Source organism: Syzygium oleosum, unplaced genomic scaffold (assembly GCF_021117445.2).
Source record: "Syzygium oleosum isolate NSW1041296 unplaced genomic scaffold, Sole_v2.1 Sole_v2.08, whole genome shotgun sequence".
Lineage (NCBI taxonomy): Eukaryota > Viridiplantae > Streptophyta > Magnoliopsida > Myrtales > Myrtaceae > Syzygium > Syzygium oleosum.
Window position 1 is genome coordinate 9,451,499 of NW_026607492.1, and position 15,343 is coordinate 9,466,841.

At 41.6% G+C, this 15,343-nt stretch overlaps 1 protein-coding gene across 1 annotated transcript; it reads left to right on the plus strand.

Moving 5' to 3' along the window:
* The first annotated feature begins 3,914 nt into the window (after positions 1-3,914).
* On the plus strand, positions 3,915-13,424 carry LOC115685892 (extensin-like). The gene is made up of 2 exons (XM_030611025.1): positions 3,915-4,610; positions 13,329-13,424. Exons 1-2 carry the CDS (start codon positions 3,915-3,917, stop codon positions 13,422-13,424), a joined length of 792 nt encoding a protein of 263 aa, XP_030466885.1.
* The last annotated feature ends 1,919 nt before the right edge of the window (positions 13,425-15,343 follow it).

A 15,343-nucleotide genomic window follows, 5' to 3' on the forward strand; every position in this document is an offset into this window, starting at 1 on the left:
TGTGTGATATATTCTAAATGTTTAATTTATTGTAGTATTATTATGCATATTTTTGTCTTGTTTAAATTAGACAAGTTTGAGATTGCGCGGTAATATTTTGCATGTTAGTTTTTATTACCGTTGTATTGTTATGCATGTTTTTAATACAATTGCATGAGTTGTGTTTTGAATGTCATCTGACTTAGTTAAGGTTAGAACCTTAGGCTGCATGAATTATTGTGTTCCTGACTGCTGATCGTTTCTGATTATGCACTCGCTTGATCACCTCACATGTTAGGAGAAAGGTCCTAAAATCAATCCAAATTGCCTGACAAATGTTTTCAGAAATGAACAGGGTAAAAAGGTACCGAAAGGGCATTAGTTATCCAACTAGTGTAACCAAGTCCTCGAACTCAGTTAATCTCTGGTTCGCAGGAATAGGGTGATTCTCCCATCACCCTATTTGGGTTTCTAATTGGCCCACCCCAAATCGATTAGTGGCGACTCATTGATATAAATCACCGGCATGTTAAGAAACTTAAACCCTAAGTCGCGATATGGTATGGGCTTGGGAGAGCCCGAGTTAAGTCCCAAAACTAGACTTAGCACGTACCAGGCGAACGCCCCCTTTTTTGCATGTTCGATAAAAAAGGGCGCGGGAGTTCGGTCGCGACAGAGGTTCCTTGGCTGCTAAAATCAAGCACCGAGAAAATTACCAAAATAGTCCTAAACCTGTTGCAATTGTGCCAATTTAATCCTAAACTTTTTTTTTTTATCAATTTAGTCCTAAACCTTTTGCATTTGTGCCAATTCAGTCTATTCAGTCAATTTTGGCTGGCCGACACTGATGTGGCAATTTTTAAAATTTTAAAATTTTAAATTTTTTTTCCCTTTACCTTTTTTTTTTCTTTCCTTCTTTCCTTCTTCCCTTGGCTGGTCATCGGCTAGGGGCTAGACCTCGCTGGCACTGGCCAAGACGAGCCTCGACCTCGCCGTCGTGGGTGAGGTCGGCCATGGCGAGGGCAATGACCTCGCCGTCACGGGTGAGGTTGGCCATGGCGAGGCTCGACCTCACCAAATCTGGGAGAGGCTCGACCTCGATGGGTCAAGTGGAGGCTCGACGACCATGGCCATAACAGTTGAACAGAAAAAAATGCCAAAGCAAAAACATCCCAAGAGGTCGGGGGTGGGGATTGATACTCACGGCGTTTGAACTACCAGGCGGCCTGTTCTGGTTGCGCGACGACATCGAGAGAAAACGACGAAAACCCACGGACAATTGGATTTGAGGTTGCTCGAGGGGGCGTCGACTGGAGTCACATTTCATTGACCCAAATGCGGAACCGGAGCTCAACGGTTATGGCCATGGTCGTCGAGCCTCCGCTTGACCAGTCAAGGTCAAGCCTCTCCCAGATCTGGTGAGGTCGAGCCTTGCCATGGCCGTCATTGCCCTCGCCATGGCCGACCTTGCCTGCGATGGCGAGGTCGTCACCCTCGCCAAAATCTAGCGAGGTCGTCACCCTCGCCATGGCCGACCTTGCCCACGATGGCGAGGTGACCACGCCAGCCCTAGCCCCTGGCCGGTCTAACGACTGGTGACTGGCTAGGGGAAGAAGAAAAGAAAAGAAACAAGAAAGAGAAAGAGAAACAATTTAAAAAATTAAAAAATTAGAAAATAATATTTAAAAATTACCACATCAGTACCACCCGACCAAAATTGGTCAAATGGATTGAATTGACACAAATGTAAAAGGTTTAGGACTGAATTGACATAATTGTAATAGGTTTAGAACTGTTTTGATAATTTTTCCTCAAGCACCAACGGAGCTTTAAACAAGATTTAATCACTTCGCGATTCTCGGCTACAAAAAAACAAGGGCGAATAGAGCATAGGGTGGCGTCACCGCTCCCTACTTTGCCGTCAACGGCCGATGATCCTTGCTCTCACCCGGTGACGGGCCCCAACCCATTAGTGCAGCAAGTTCTGAGTGCAATATTCAAGCTTGAACATAAAATTGAGACCAAAGAAAAGAATAGATCGTGAACCAGATAGGCAGCAGCCACGAGCCCTCAAAGTTACTAATTTGAAGACTAACCTAAAGTGCATGATGAGAAGCAAGCAGTGAGCAGCGAAGACCGTCATTTGCCGCCGTCAATCCAAGTGAACCCGTCGTGGACCAATGAAGGAGTCGCCAGATCTCTATTTGCCCCCACCTTTGACTCCGCTTGCGATTTTCACACTGAGCATTATGTTAGAATAATTAAATATTAGATCACGTTTTCATCTAATAGCTTAAGCTTTTAGAACAGTTGATAGTGATCCCACAAAATCTCACATGGTTTCAGAGCTGGAAGTCTTGACTTCAAATCTTTTTAAGTCCCAATTAAATTAAGCGCGAGTGGGATTGTTAGAATAATTAAATATTAAATCACGCATTCATTCAACATTTTTGGAGTGGCGAGTAGCGAGACGAACATCGTCCTTTGGTTAAAAAGAAGAGAGGTGCTTGAATTTTCAAGTTGGCTTTCCTTTTTAATAAAAAAGCCACGTAATTATATACAATTAATTAAAAAAAGGATAATCCCACGAAAAACCCCAAACTAGTACACATGTGACAAATTTATCATTCATTAGTTTCTGTTATCTTTTACCGTTAAATTGCTAAGTTAAATGACACGAGACAGTTGACGAATGTACTAGTTTGGGGTTTTACCTTCCATTTTTCACAGGTGTACTAGTTTGTGATTTTTTTTGTATTAATTCAATTTAACGGAGGTAAATTTGTCACAATTCTACTAGTTTAAGGTTTTTGGTAGTCAAAAAATTAGTTTGGGGTAAATTTTTTATAGATATACCAGTTTGGGGTTTTTCATGGTATTAACCCTTAAAAAAAGCCACGTTGGAATAAACATCTAATTAAAAAAGTCATGTAGACTTGTGGCCGTAATGTGTCATCGGAGGCACTTAAGTGATAGTTTTTCTTCAATTTGTTACTTAAGTGATCCAGTGGAAAGTTTTGGCATTAAAGCAAGCACCGTACGAAAATCATGACACTTATAATGTCCTTTTTTTGTGATTTTGTGGATACCGAATTTGGTTCTTCATGGAATTTGGGTTTCTCGTTCATCGTTCAAGAATCAATAGAGAGCTTTCGTTAACAAAATGGGTCATTCAAAACAAACGATAATACAAATCACAGCGAAAGAAGAAGGGGTCGACTATTCTTTTATCATATATGGATTTTCGGTTAATTCCACGAAAAACTCCAAACTGATCTGTGACAAATTTACCCCGAATTATTTTTTTTGATCACAAAAAACCCCAAACTGGTATGCCTGTGACAAATTTATCCCGAACTATTTTTTTGACTACAAAAAACCCCAAACTGGTACACTTGTGATAATTTTACCCCAAACTAATTTTTTGATCACCAAAAACCCCAAATTGGTACACCTGTGATAATTTTATCTCGAACTAATTTTTTGACCACTAAAAACCTCAAACTGGTACATTTGTGACAAATTTACTCTCCGTTAGTGTCCGTTAAATTAGATTAATATCACAAAAAATCACAAATTGGTAAACTTGTGACAAACAGAGGGGTAAAACCCCAAACCGGTACACCTGTCAACTATCACGTGTAATTAAACTTAGTAATTTGACAGTAAAATTTAACGGAAACTAATGGAGGGTAAAATTGTCACAGGTGTACCAGTTTGGGATTTTTGGTGGTCAAAAAATTAGGGTGCGCATGAAATCATTTATGTTTATCTATTTTTCTATTTTTCTGTTTCCAGAAACAGGTTTGGAACAGAAATTCGTTTGGTAACGCAATTTTACTTTTCTATTTCTGAACAAATTTCTATTCCAGAAATAGGTTTGGAACATAAATCAGAAGTAAAAAAAAAATTACTTTTCTATTTCTAGAACAGAAATGAGAAATAAAAACTCTTCTTACCGCTCGCTGTCGCTACTAGCCGACCACCCCCTTGCCACTCGCTATTGCCACCGACCGCCTCCCGCCACCCCCGGCCGCCTCCTGCCATCGGCCGCCTCCCGCCGTCGGCCGTCGGCCGACATCCTTCGCCGACCGCCTCCTCCCACCGTCATCCTCTGTTGTTCGCCACTGCTTAACGTCGGCTGCAACCTGCCCACTGCCGCCTCCTGTCGTCCTTCGCCGCCACCTATCGGCCGGCTCCCCCTACCGCCGGCCGACCACCGGCCATCGCCTGCCGGCCGCCTCTTGCCGCTGACCACCGTCCTTTGCCGCTGGCCACCTCCCGCCCGTCGGCCGCCTCTTGTTGCCGACCACTATCCTCCGCCGGCCGACACTGGTCGCCGTCCTCCGCAACTGGCCGTCGTGCTCCACCGGCCGCCCTCCGCCTCCGACCGCCTCCCACCGCTGGCCGCCCACCACCTACCGCCGTCCTCCACTGCCAACCACCGTGCTCCACCGCCCGATGCCCGCTGCCTCCGGCCGCCCTCCGCCCCCGGCAACCGTCGCTGCTATCCACCGCCCGGCGCTGATTGCCTCCTGCCGGTCGGCTGCCTCCCACCGTCGGCCATCGTCCTCCGCCCCCTGCCGCCACCCGCCATCCTCTGCCGGCTGCTCAGAAGGGAGAAATTTTGTGTTATTATTAAACGAATTTCTATTTCGGAAACATAAATTTTGTGTCATTATCAAACACACATTTTTGCTCAGAAACTCGTCCATGGAATAGAAATACAAAAATCTATTTTTGGCCAGAAATTGATTTCTGAAATAGAAATGTTACCATGCGCGCCCTTAGTTTGGGGCAAATTTGTCACAGGTGTATCAGTTTAGAGTTTTTCATGGTATTAACTCATGGATTTTTGTTAGGTTTGCTGCTGGTGTAAGAAATACTTAATACGTCCACCATTATGATTGACGGTTTAAAAAGTACAGTAGGTGCAGTTCTATCTCTTTTTCAAAGTTTATCACTTATTTTCTTCAAGAATCTGTCTTGGATCCATTCGCAAAGCACCCGGTGTAAGAAAAGGATCACCACGATCTCCCGGCGAAGAACATCATCCACTTTCATATTTTGCTCTTTCTGTCGTTGTTTCCTATAGTCTTGTCAATTTGACCCCGCGGGGTAAAGCAGCTCCAGGGACAAAAATAAGGTATTTTTGCAAAGAATCTCATGAAATTTGAATTCACCTATCAAATGCCAGAAAGTATACAAAAAAATTCTAAACCTATTGTATTAATACCAATTCAGTCTAAACCTTTCAATTTGACCAATTTAATTATAAACATTTTGCATTTGTGTTAATTGAGTCAATCTGACTAATTTTAGCTAGAAATTGCTAACATGATCTGGCACGACTAGCGCTGACATAGAAATTTTACAATTTTTGCATATTTTTTCTTAATTATTTTTATTTTATTTCGGGCAATGGTGACCCCGGCCATAATGAAAAAAAAGAAAAGAGAAAGAAAAAAGAAAAGAAATAATAATAAATTAACAAAAAATATTTAAAATTTATAAAATTTGTCCAAGTCAGTGCCAATCATGCCATGTAGGACGGCTGGCATCCATGTCAGCAATTTTCGGCCAAAATTAGCCAAATACTCAATTGACACAAATGCAAAATGTTTACAACTAAATTGATCAAATTGAAAGAATTATGACTGAATTGGTACAAATGTAATAGATTTAGGACTTTTTTGATACTTTTCCCATCAAACACTGCCTCCAATTTTGAAACCTGCAACTTGCATCGTGATTATGCCACTTTGACATCAATTTGTATCCTTGATATCCTACTTGTTTTAGAAAGGGGAAATTACAAAAAGTATCTTGAATAAATACTTACATATAACAAATCATCATCATTTCTGAAAATCTTATGTTTGCATCTCCTTCGGTCTGAAAGCACACATTTACCCCAAATGCTACATCCATCTCTTTCCCCTCCCTCTCCCTTTCTCCACCCTTCTCCTCACTTAGTCACACGTAGCTCTCTCTCTCTCTCTCTCTCTCTCTCTCTCTCTCTGCCGCTGCCACCGCCTTTGGTGCCCCTCGCCTTGACGAGCCACCCTCTTTCCTCTCTCTCATGGAGCTTGCGGCTTGTGAGCATGGGAGGTTGAGTCGAGCTTGACTGAGATGGGCTCCGGTGAGCCTGGAGTTTGGCCCCATAGAGCTCGCACGAGCCTGGCGATCTCCATCACAGAGCTTCATTGCATGGCTTGCGGTGGCCATGCGAGCTCTTTCACAAAGGCGCAGGCGCCATAGGAGACTAGGTCCATATTGGGTTGCCTAACCTCAATCTGGACGAGATCTGTGGTGTCGTCTGCCCCACAAGTTATTGTGAAAGTGGGGTTTTGAGGACGCAAGTTGATGTGAAAGTGGGGATGAAATTTGATATGTGGATGCAAATCTCATGAGATTTTTTGCTATCATTCTTTATAAATTAAAGTCATCGTTCCTTGAAAAAGACCCAAAAACTCTATCATACACTTCTCCCTCCTCCACCATCTCTCTCCTACCCCATCACGGCCGGCCACCGCCCTTCGACCTAGCCTCCTGTCATCAACGTTCTCGAGGTGGGGCTACCCGATTTGGTCCAGATGAAGGCCTAGTCTCCCATTGGGGACTTGCGTGCTTTGTCACAGAGCTCGCCAAGCTTGCGCAAGCCTTGGGATCGAGCCCATCCAGGTTGATGTTGAGCTTGCGGCTTGCTCGAGCTCCCATGGCTGCGAGCTATGAGCTCCGAGAGAGAGAGAGAGAGAGAGAGAGAGAGAGAGAGAGAGAGAGAGAGAGAGAGAGAGAGAGAGAGAGGAGAAATGGTGAGTCGAGGCGAGGGGCTTGGCTGCAAGAGGCATTGGAGGTGATGTGGGGCGACGGTGGCAATAGCAACAAGGGGTGGAGAGAGATACTTTGTTGTGCAGTGCGCACAAGCATGAGAGTGGATGAGGGAAAATGACACCACAAGTGCTATGATTTTTGTATGGCACATTCACTTGAGTGCTATAATTTTTTTTTTCCGTTGGTAAGTCGTGTAAAATGCTCATTTGAATACTATAACTATTTTGCTAATCACTTAATTGCCATATAACTTTGGGTTAATACCACGAAAAACCCTAAACTGGTACAGTTGTGACAATTTTATTCCAAACTATTTTTTTGATCACAAAAAACCCCAAACTGGTACACTTGTGATAAATTTACTCAAAACTATTTTTTTGACCACCAAAAACCCCGAACTGGTATACTTGTGATAATTTTACCCCAACTAATCTTTTAATATTATTTTTTATTTTTTCGAATTTTTTTTTATTTTTTCTTTTCTTTTCTTTTTTTCCTTAATCTTCTTTATCTTCAATTTCTGGCCGGTCGCTGGACCGGCGACCGGCCAGAGGCGGAAGTCGGTGAGCCTCGACCTCGTCGGTGTTGGGCGAGGCCGACCTCGCCGTTGCATGACGAGGTCAACCTTGCCAGCGGCCGGTGAGTTCGAGCCTCGCCAGAGCTGGCGAGGGCTCGGCCCCACTAGCCACTGGCGAGGCTCGACCTCACCGGCGCTGGGCGAGGCCGACCTCGCCAACGGACGGCGGGGTCGAGCCCTCGGCAGATCTAGCGAGGCTCGAACTCGCCGGCCATTGGTGAGGTTGGCTTCGCCCAACGCCGGCGAGGTCGAGCCTCGCCAGCGGCCGGCGGGGCCGACCTCGCCGGTTTCCATCTCTGGCTGGTCGCCGGTTCGACGACCGGCCAGAGGTTGAAGATGAAGAATATTAAGGAAAAAAAAGAAAAGAAAAGAAAAGAAAAAAAATTAATAAAAAAATTTGAAAAAATAAAAAATAATATTAAAATATTAGTTGGGGTAAAATTGTCACAAGTATACCAGTTCAGGGTTTTTGGTGGTCAAAAAATTAGTTCGGGGTAAATTTGTCACAAGTGTACCAGTCTGGGGTTTTTTGTGGTAAAAAAAATAGTTTGGGGTAAAATTGTTACAACTGTACCAGTTTAGAGTTTTTGGTGGTATTAATCCTTTAACTTTTCAATCAATCAATTGAGTGTCGTAACTATTTAAAAATGTTCACTTACCACAAGTGCCGTACTAGTTTGGATTTCCGACACTTGGTGAACGTTTTTTTAAAAGTTATGGCACTTGAGTTTATTTTTTTTAAGAAATCATGGCACTTAAGTGATTGAAAAAAAAGTTATGTCACTCAAGTGAGCGATCATAAGAAAGTCATGGCACTTGTGGTGTCCTTATCCCGAGTGGAGAAAAGAGAGCAAGGGGAAAGAGATGGGCGTAGTTTGGAGTCAAATGTGTCATTTGAATTTGGAGGAGATGCAAATTGAAGATTTTTACAAGTGAGAATAGTTTTTGATACGTTTTGCTCAGGTTTTTGTAATTTTCTCTAAAATCTTTGCTACAGGTTGAATTGTTATTCATAAATCTTCTAGGGCAAATTGATTTTTTTTTTAATCAGCATGAGAGGCAATGGGTGACATTTTCTGCAATAACTATGTTGGGTTAGTTTTTCGTCATTTTTTCATTACATTATTAGAGTGCCGATCTTCACCCTCTCCAATATTTGCAAGGGGCTAGGAAGTGAACCTGATCAATAGCCACGGAGTTCTCTCGTTTTCGATCTGTGCATTAGAGGTCGACTCAGACTATAGGGCAAGGTACAAAATATTATTTTTAGAGGGTTAATATCACGAAAATCCCCAAACTGGTACACTTTGTCATAAATTTACCTCAAACTAATTTTTTGACTGCCAAAAACTCTAAACCGGTACACCTGTGACAATTTTACCCTCCACTAGTTTCCATCGAATTTTACCGTCCAATTTTTGCGTTAGATGACATGTGGTAGTTGAAGGGTATTCCGGTTTAGGGTTTTATCCTTCCTTTGTCACATGTGTATCAATTTGTGATTTTTCATGGTATTAATCCAATTTAATGGAGGGTAAATTTGTCATAAATGTACCTGTTGACACATGATTTTTGGCTCATTTTTTTCATATTTTCAAAAATCTCAAAATTAGGATTAGGAATCTTGGTCAAGCCTAGAAACCTATTTCTAAACCAAAAATGATTTTTTTTAGCATTTTCCTGAATTTTCCTATAATTTCTTTTAATCAAAATGAGTGAGACAATCAAGAAAAATAGCAAATGGAATCAGAAAATTCCATAAAAATATTCATTAGTCTTCTTTTAAATCCAATTTCATTAATGCATCATCAATTTTAGAAAATCTTAATCGGGCATGTGTTTTTCCCAAAATTGGGCAAAATCAAACCCGAATTGAACCAAAAATGCAATTAAATCTTTTCTAGTCATTTTTAAGTCATGGTGTCTTCACAACAAATGATTCTGGGACCTTAAATTACATAATGGTCAGCCTAATTGTACAATTTGTCATAACAATAAAAATCCCCAAAATTCAATTGAAAATTTGGAATTTTGAGCCCAAATTGGGAATCGTGCCCAATTCGAAATTGTCGAATCATGATACCATCATTTCTAGGGTTAATCAGATGTGGGTAATTCAATTTTGGCACCGATTTTGCCTACTCAGGTCATTAAGGTATTGAATTGAACAAAGACCCAATAACCCGAGTACAAAAAGTTAAAAATCTAGGACATGATTTTGATAAAAATTGGGGAAAATCACATATTTGGGTTCAAAATGTGATGAGGAATTCAATTTTGGGGTTAAATTTGATAAATTGGGTTAAAATCGGGTCGAATTTGTAAATTTAGACCAACCCGGGTCTGCCGGGTCAGTTGGGTCAACTCGACCCGACCCGGGTCAGTCACCTTCTTCACCTGGTTCGCCCAGAACGTGCCAAACCCAGAAAAAAATCAAATTAAACCCGCGACTTCGTGAACCTTCCCTGATCGATTTAGCACGTGAAAATCAAGTTGGCTAGCTGGAGAATCTCCAGCTGGCGCCAGAGAATCATCCTAACTGATTCTAAGTCGGTTCTAACTGAATTTGGGCAGGAAAATTGATCAACAAAAACGAAGGAAAACTGAACATTAGGTAGAGGAAGCGTTCGACGAAATGACTGAGAGAAATAGAGAGAGAGTTAGAGAGAGAAAGAGAGGGATTTAGAGAAAGAGTGGGTAGAGGTTCCTAAGACCGAGCGATTGGCGCTATTCCGACAGGAAAATCGCTGGCAAATCGATCCTTGTAGTGAACCTCCTCACCGGAGGTGCCAAGGCGAGTTGACCGTGAAGCTCTGAAACCGAGCTCCGGTTGGTCAATCCAGGACCTTCCCAGCGAAGCAGAGGTCATCATCATCAAGAACAGACATCAAGGAATCACCCTGAAGTCGCCAATTGGTTCAGAATTTCAGAAAAGCTCCGGCGAAGAAGGTAAAATTTGTTCACAATCATCTATAACATGTTTGACAAAAATCCATAATAGGCACTCGAGTTCCATCATGTTTGATTATGTGATTTTCTTTATGATTTTGAGATTACTGATGCTTAAAACATGTTTCTGATCATATGTTTCATTGTTTGTTGCATCTTGGATCGCTAAACCGTGGGTCAGCCTTTGTAAACCCCTCCTTCGCCGGAATATCCAACCTCACCGGAGCCCTTTTCCATGGCCAATGGCCATTCAAGTTAGCATTTCTGATCTTCTTTGATTGTTATGATCGTTGTTTGATTGATAGAAACGGCTAGGACGTCTAGTTAGATAAACTAAATGCTTGAAATGCTTGTTAGAATAGTTTCAATGTTAGATTTTTAGGTTCGGTTTGCGCCGGCCGACATTTGTCTGGCTGCAATTTGGTGAAGCTAGGTGGTTAGAAGAAGTGTGATAGTTGATCTAGGAGCCAAGGAAGTGGCAGGAAAACCATTGGAAGGTCGTCGGAAAATGATTCAAAGTTACAGCCTTGAGAACTTGAGAATGAGTATCATGCACACCATGTGTTTGTAAAAATGTCCCAAAGAGAAAGAGGGAAACGGCACCGTTTTTGGCACCGTTCCCGCCAGAGTGCCGGCAAGGCGCCAGTCAAGCCAGTTCGACTTGATTGAACTGGTTGAACCGGGCCGGTTCGGTTCGTTTCTTGGCGGGAAAATAATAAAAAATTTAAAAAATCTAAAAAATTCAAAATTTCAATAAAAAAAATCAGAAAAATCTAAAAAAATTAGAAAATTTCATAAAATTCATAAAAATTTCAAAAAATTAGAAAATTTCATAAAAATTCAAAATTTTTTAGAAAATTCATAAAAATCCAGAAAATTCCAAAAATACAAATAAAAAAATAAAAAAATGTAAAAAATTCAGAAAATCTAAAAAAAAAATTGGAAAATTGGAAAATTCATAAATTTTTTCAGAAATTCATAAAAATCAATTCTCGGTTAATGAAATTCTCAGAAATTCAATTTCCGAAAAAAAAAATCAAAAATTTCAAAAATTCACATAATGGTTCAAAAACACTGTGGCCAACCTTGGAAAGTGAAATTTGAATTTTTGGAAGTGCCCAAGTGGCATTTTTAGAAAACCTCAGATTCAGGGGTTATAACCCCTAAAAAATCCTAAAACCCTAAAACCCTAAAAAGAAAAATCATGAAATGAACAAGCCTTTAGGGCTTCATTAGGATTTGGATGTTTTTGGGTGCATTTTGATTTTTAGAGACAATTTAGGATTGATTGATTTGATTGATATTGATTGCGCATTTAATTCTTGATTGATTTTCCCGTAATTAGAATGGATAGGATTAGTGGGTAAGCCTCGGAAACTTGTGTGACACGTTAGACATCGTATCGTGCTTAGGTACCGAAAGGGCGTTAGAGATCTCAATTTGGGATCATTAATGTAACCAAGTCCCCGTACTCAGAATCTCTGGTTCGTAGAATCGTGGTTTTCTCCCGTACTCCGATTAGATTTCTAGTCAACCTACCAACAATGACTAGTGGCGACTCCAAAATCAAAAATTTAGATCAAATAGAAAATTACCATCTGCTGTCACGTGAGGTATGGTCTGGGAGAGACCCTTGCACGGAAATACCTCCTTAATGCGCAAATCCCAAAAATTCAAAAAAAAAAAAACGCGGCGCGATAGTACCATTTTGGGATTTTTTGTAGTCAAAAAATTAGTTTAGCGTAAATTTATCACAGGTGTACCAATTTGGGATTTTTGGTTATCAAAAAATTAGTTTCGGGTAAATTTATCACAGGTGTACCAGTTTGGGGTTTTTCGTGGTATTAACCTATTTTTATAATGCAGAGGGCATATAATGACATTCCACTAAGAAATGCAAAAACACAATTGAGTATTTCTCCCCAAGTGTTTTTGGGTCTTGAAATTGATGTTAAACAGCTGGCAAATGCTTATATAGAAACCTTCTAGGGTCATAAAAGTTGGCGGTTCCACCTACACTTTAAATGATGGGCAACTTCGAACAATCATAACTTTTGATCTGGGAGGAGTTATGACACGTACTACATATCAAATCAAAACCTTGATTTTTGAGCCTTCAAAGATTTTGGACGTGTTTTGTAAATTTTCGGGACTCATTTTGAAAAATTTCCCCTTTATCAATATTTTTCCTTAATTATGTTATTTGATTTTAATTATTTAATTGTGTTTCTTAAAAGGTGACCTCCCTATAAATAGGTTCATAAGATATTGTAAACAATACTTCATTATTTAGAATAAACATTATCCTTTTGGTCTTTTCCAAATATATCTTCCTCTGCGTCATTTAGTATCAGAGCAGGTCTCTTTTGTAATGATGACTAATAACGTCAATGTCAATATCCTTGTCGCTAAGGGCCGTGAAAATGAGCCTATTAAACAGGCTGAGTTCAACCACATTGCGGAACAAACCGAACGGAGGTTTCAAGACTTACTTGTCATCCATCGTTCGTCCACCAACCCCATACCGGGTAATTTTCTGGCTGAACATGCTTAAGCCGCTCAAGTTCCAGAAGTAGCTACTGAACATGGGGAAAATCCCCTACAGAGGTGACGAGCCTATGTCAAGGACTTCGAAGAAGAAGAAGAGTTCCTAGACGGCTTGTTTGTGGAGGCCATCAGAACGGGAGATACTGATGAGACCCCAACCTTCAATGGCAACTTGAATATCGAAGACTTTCTAGACCGACTCTGGAAAGTTGAGAAATTCTTTGATGCCATGGAGATCGAAGAGGACCACCAAGTATAATTGGTGGCATACAAGATGAATGGCGGCGCCTAAGCTTTGTCGAAGCAGACACAACTGACCCAACGCTAACAAGGAAAAGCTCCCATCCGAAAGTGTAATAGGATGAAGCAAATATTGAAGGTTTGGTTCCTCCCAACCAATTATGAACAATTACTATTTTAGGAATTCCAAAATTGTAAGCAGATTGCCTACACGGAGGAATTTCTCCGACACTCTGCTCGCAACAACCTGATTGAGTTAGAGGCACAACAGATTGCCAAGTACATCAATGACTTGTGACTCAACATTCAAGACTGTGTTTCACTACACCGTTTGTTCTCTCTTAAGGATGACCAAGAAATCGCCTAAAAGGTTAAGATGCAACTGGAGAGAACTAGCCCCACTAATCGGGCTAACAGTGATTCTGCTAGTGGATTATTTGGAAAGGGGACAAAACTAGATGTTTCAAAATCATCCAACCAGTAAACTGGCAATATGAACCGAACTTCAGGGAGTATTGCTGGGAAACTCAAGGAACCAGTCGCTGCAAACAACCGTAATACTAATCAGACTATCTAGAACCCATATACCAAGCCACAACCAATCAAATGCTACAAGTGTAATGAACTGGGCCATTGTTCAGGCGACTGCCCATGGTGGAAGATGGCCAATGTTGTTGAGCACGATTGCGACATATACAAAGATGAATGAGTGGATGAAGAAGAAATAGAGGATGATGTGGGCAAGCATGTCAACTGCGTCATCAGGTGATTGTTGTTTGCCCTGCGAAGAGAGGACACCCAACGGAATAGTCTTTTCCGTGCCTGTTGTACTTTCAAAGTTGTGGGCCGCCTCAAATTTTTACTTAACTCATTCAAGTACCCTTAATTGCGTTCGCCATGTCATTCAATAAGAAACTTTTTGGAAAAAAATTACTATTTCTACCGCTACTCTCTTTAATAGTAAAAGGAAAAATGGAAGATGGAAGAGGAATTTTTTTATAAAAGTAAAAACACAAAAAGGGAAAGTAAGAGCCGTCATGTCCCGAACCCAGTGTGCGCGCAACATCCCGCTTAGGTCGATAATAGTGCGATGTCTCAGGACTCATTGCCGACCCAGAGAAACACTAACGATCATGCACAAGCAGAAACAAAATCAAACACCCTATACAACAATTCAATTACACGGGATAGTAGGGAACTCGCTTGAACACATAACAACAAACATGGTCATACACTTGGCATACTTACAACATTTATTTACACAACCATACACTAGGCCATTAACATTAAACCACGTTCATAAAAAATGGCCGGTGGTTGGGTAGCCTAACTTCCCCATACCAAAAGAGGGTTCCTCAAAAGACGGGCCACTACACCGATCACTTGTCCTCACGATACCCTGGTGGCGTCTCAGGTTCAGCCATGTCATCATCCTCCATAGGCTCCTCTGGCTCGAGCTCTTCCTCCAACTCGGACTCCTCAGGCTCTGACTCGGGATTAGGTTCCATGGGTTTTGGCTTAGAGATAGAGTCTTCAGGAGGGTCTTCAAGGTCGATGACTTTGCCATCCGGGGCAAAAGTCTCCGAGGGATCCCAATCCATAGCGTCCGCACCGCCGTGGTGGGGACCTTCAAAGCCACGGATTGGGCCAATGATCTCCGCCCCCATCCGGTAATACCAAGCTAGGAAATGGTGGGGCCTCCAGAACTCTAAGCCCTCATCTACCCATACTGTAGTAAAATGCCTAATGTATGCCATAACTACGCCCACTGGATACTCGGTCTCCACATGATCCGTATGCATGGGGACCCCAAAACGTCGAGGTGGCAAAGTCATGGTCAGGGGTTTGAAATGGTTCACGATTAATTATGAGAACGAGTCTCAATAAGTGAACAACCTAAGCCCCGCATAGGCCAACACGTACTTCCGGACAAGTTTAAGCACGAGATTCAAACTATCAACATGCCATGACAATAACAGACATCCCTACCTCATCTCGAAATATGCACAAGCCTTGCATGTTAGTCAAATCGCAATAATGCAGCAATAACTCACGGACACGTACAATCCCGGATATGACTTACACATGCACGTGTACTAGCAATAACCGAACATGATCACATCTCAGTCTCGATACACTGCATACACCAATGCACAACACGCACCCGCTTTTCCGTTCAGATTATTCACAACCCGCGTAAAACGCATCAGGCTGGCA

Excerpts from the sequence above, each read along its gene's own strand:
- LOC115685892 (XM_030611025.1), top strand. The coding sequence starts at position 3,915 with ATGAGAAATAAAAACTCTTCTTACCGCTCGCTGTCGCTACTAGCCGAC. Across the intron at positions 4,611-13,328 it reads TCAGAAGGGAGAAATTTTGT|ATTGCCTACACGGAGGAATT; the intron begins GTTATTATTAAA and ends AATTGTAAGCAG.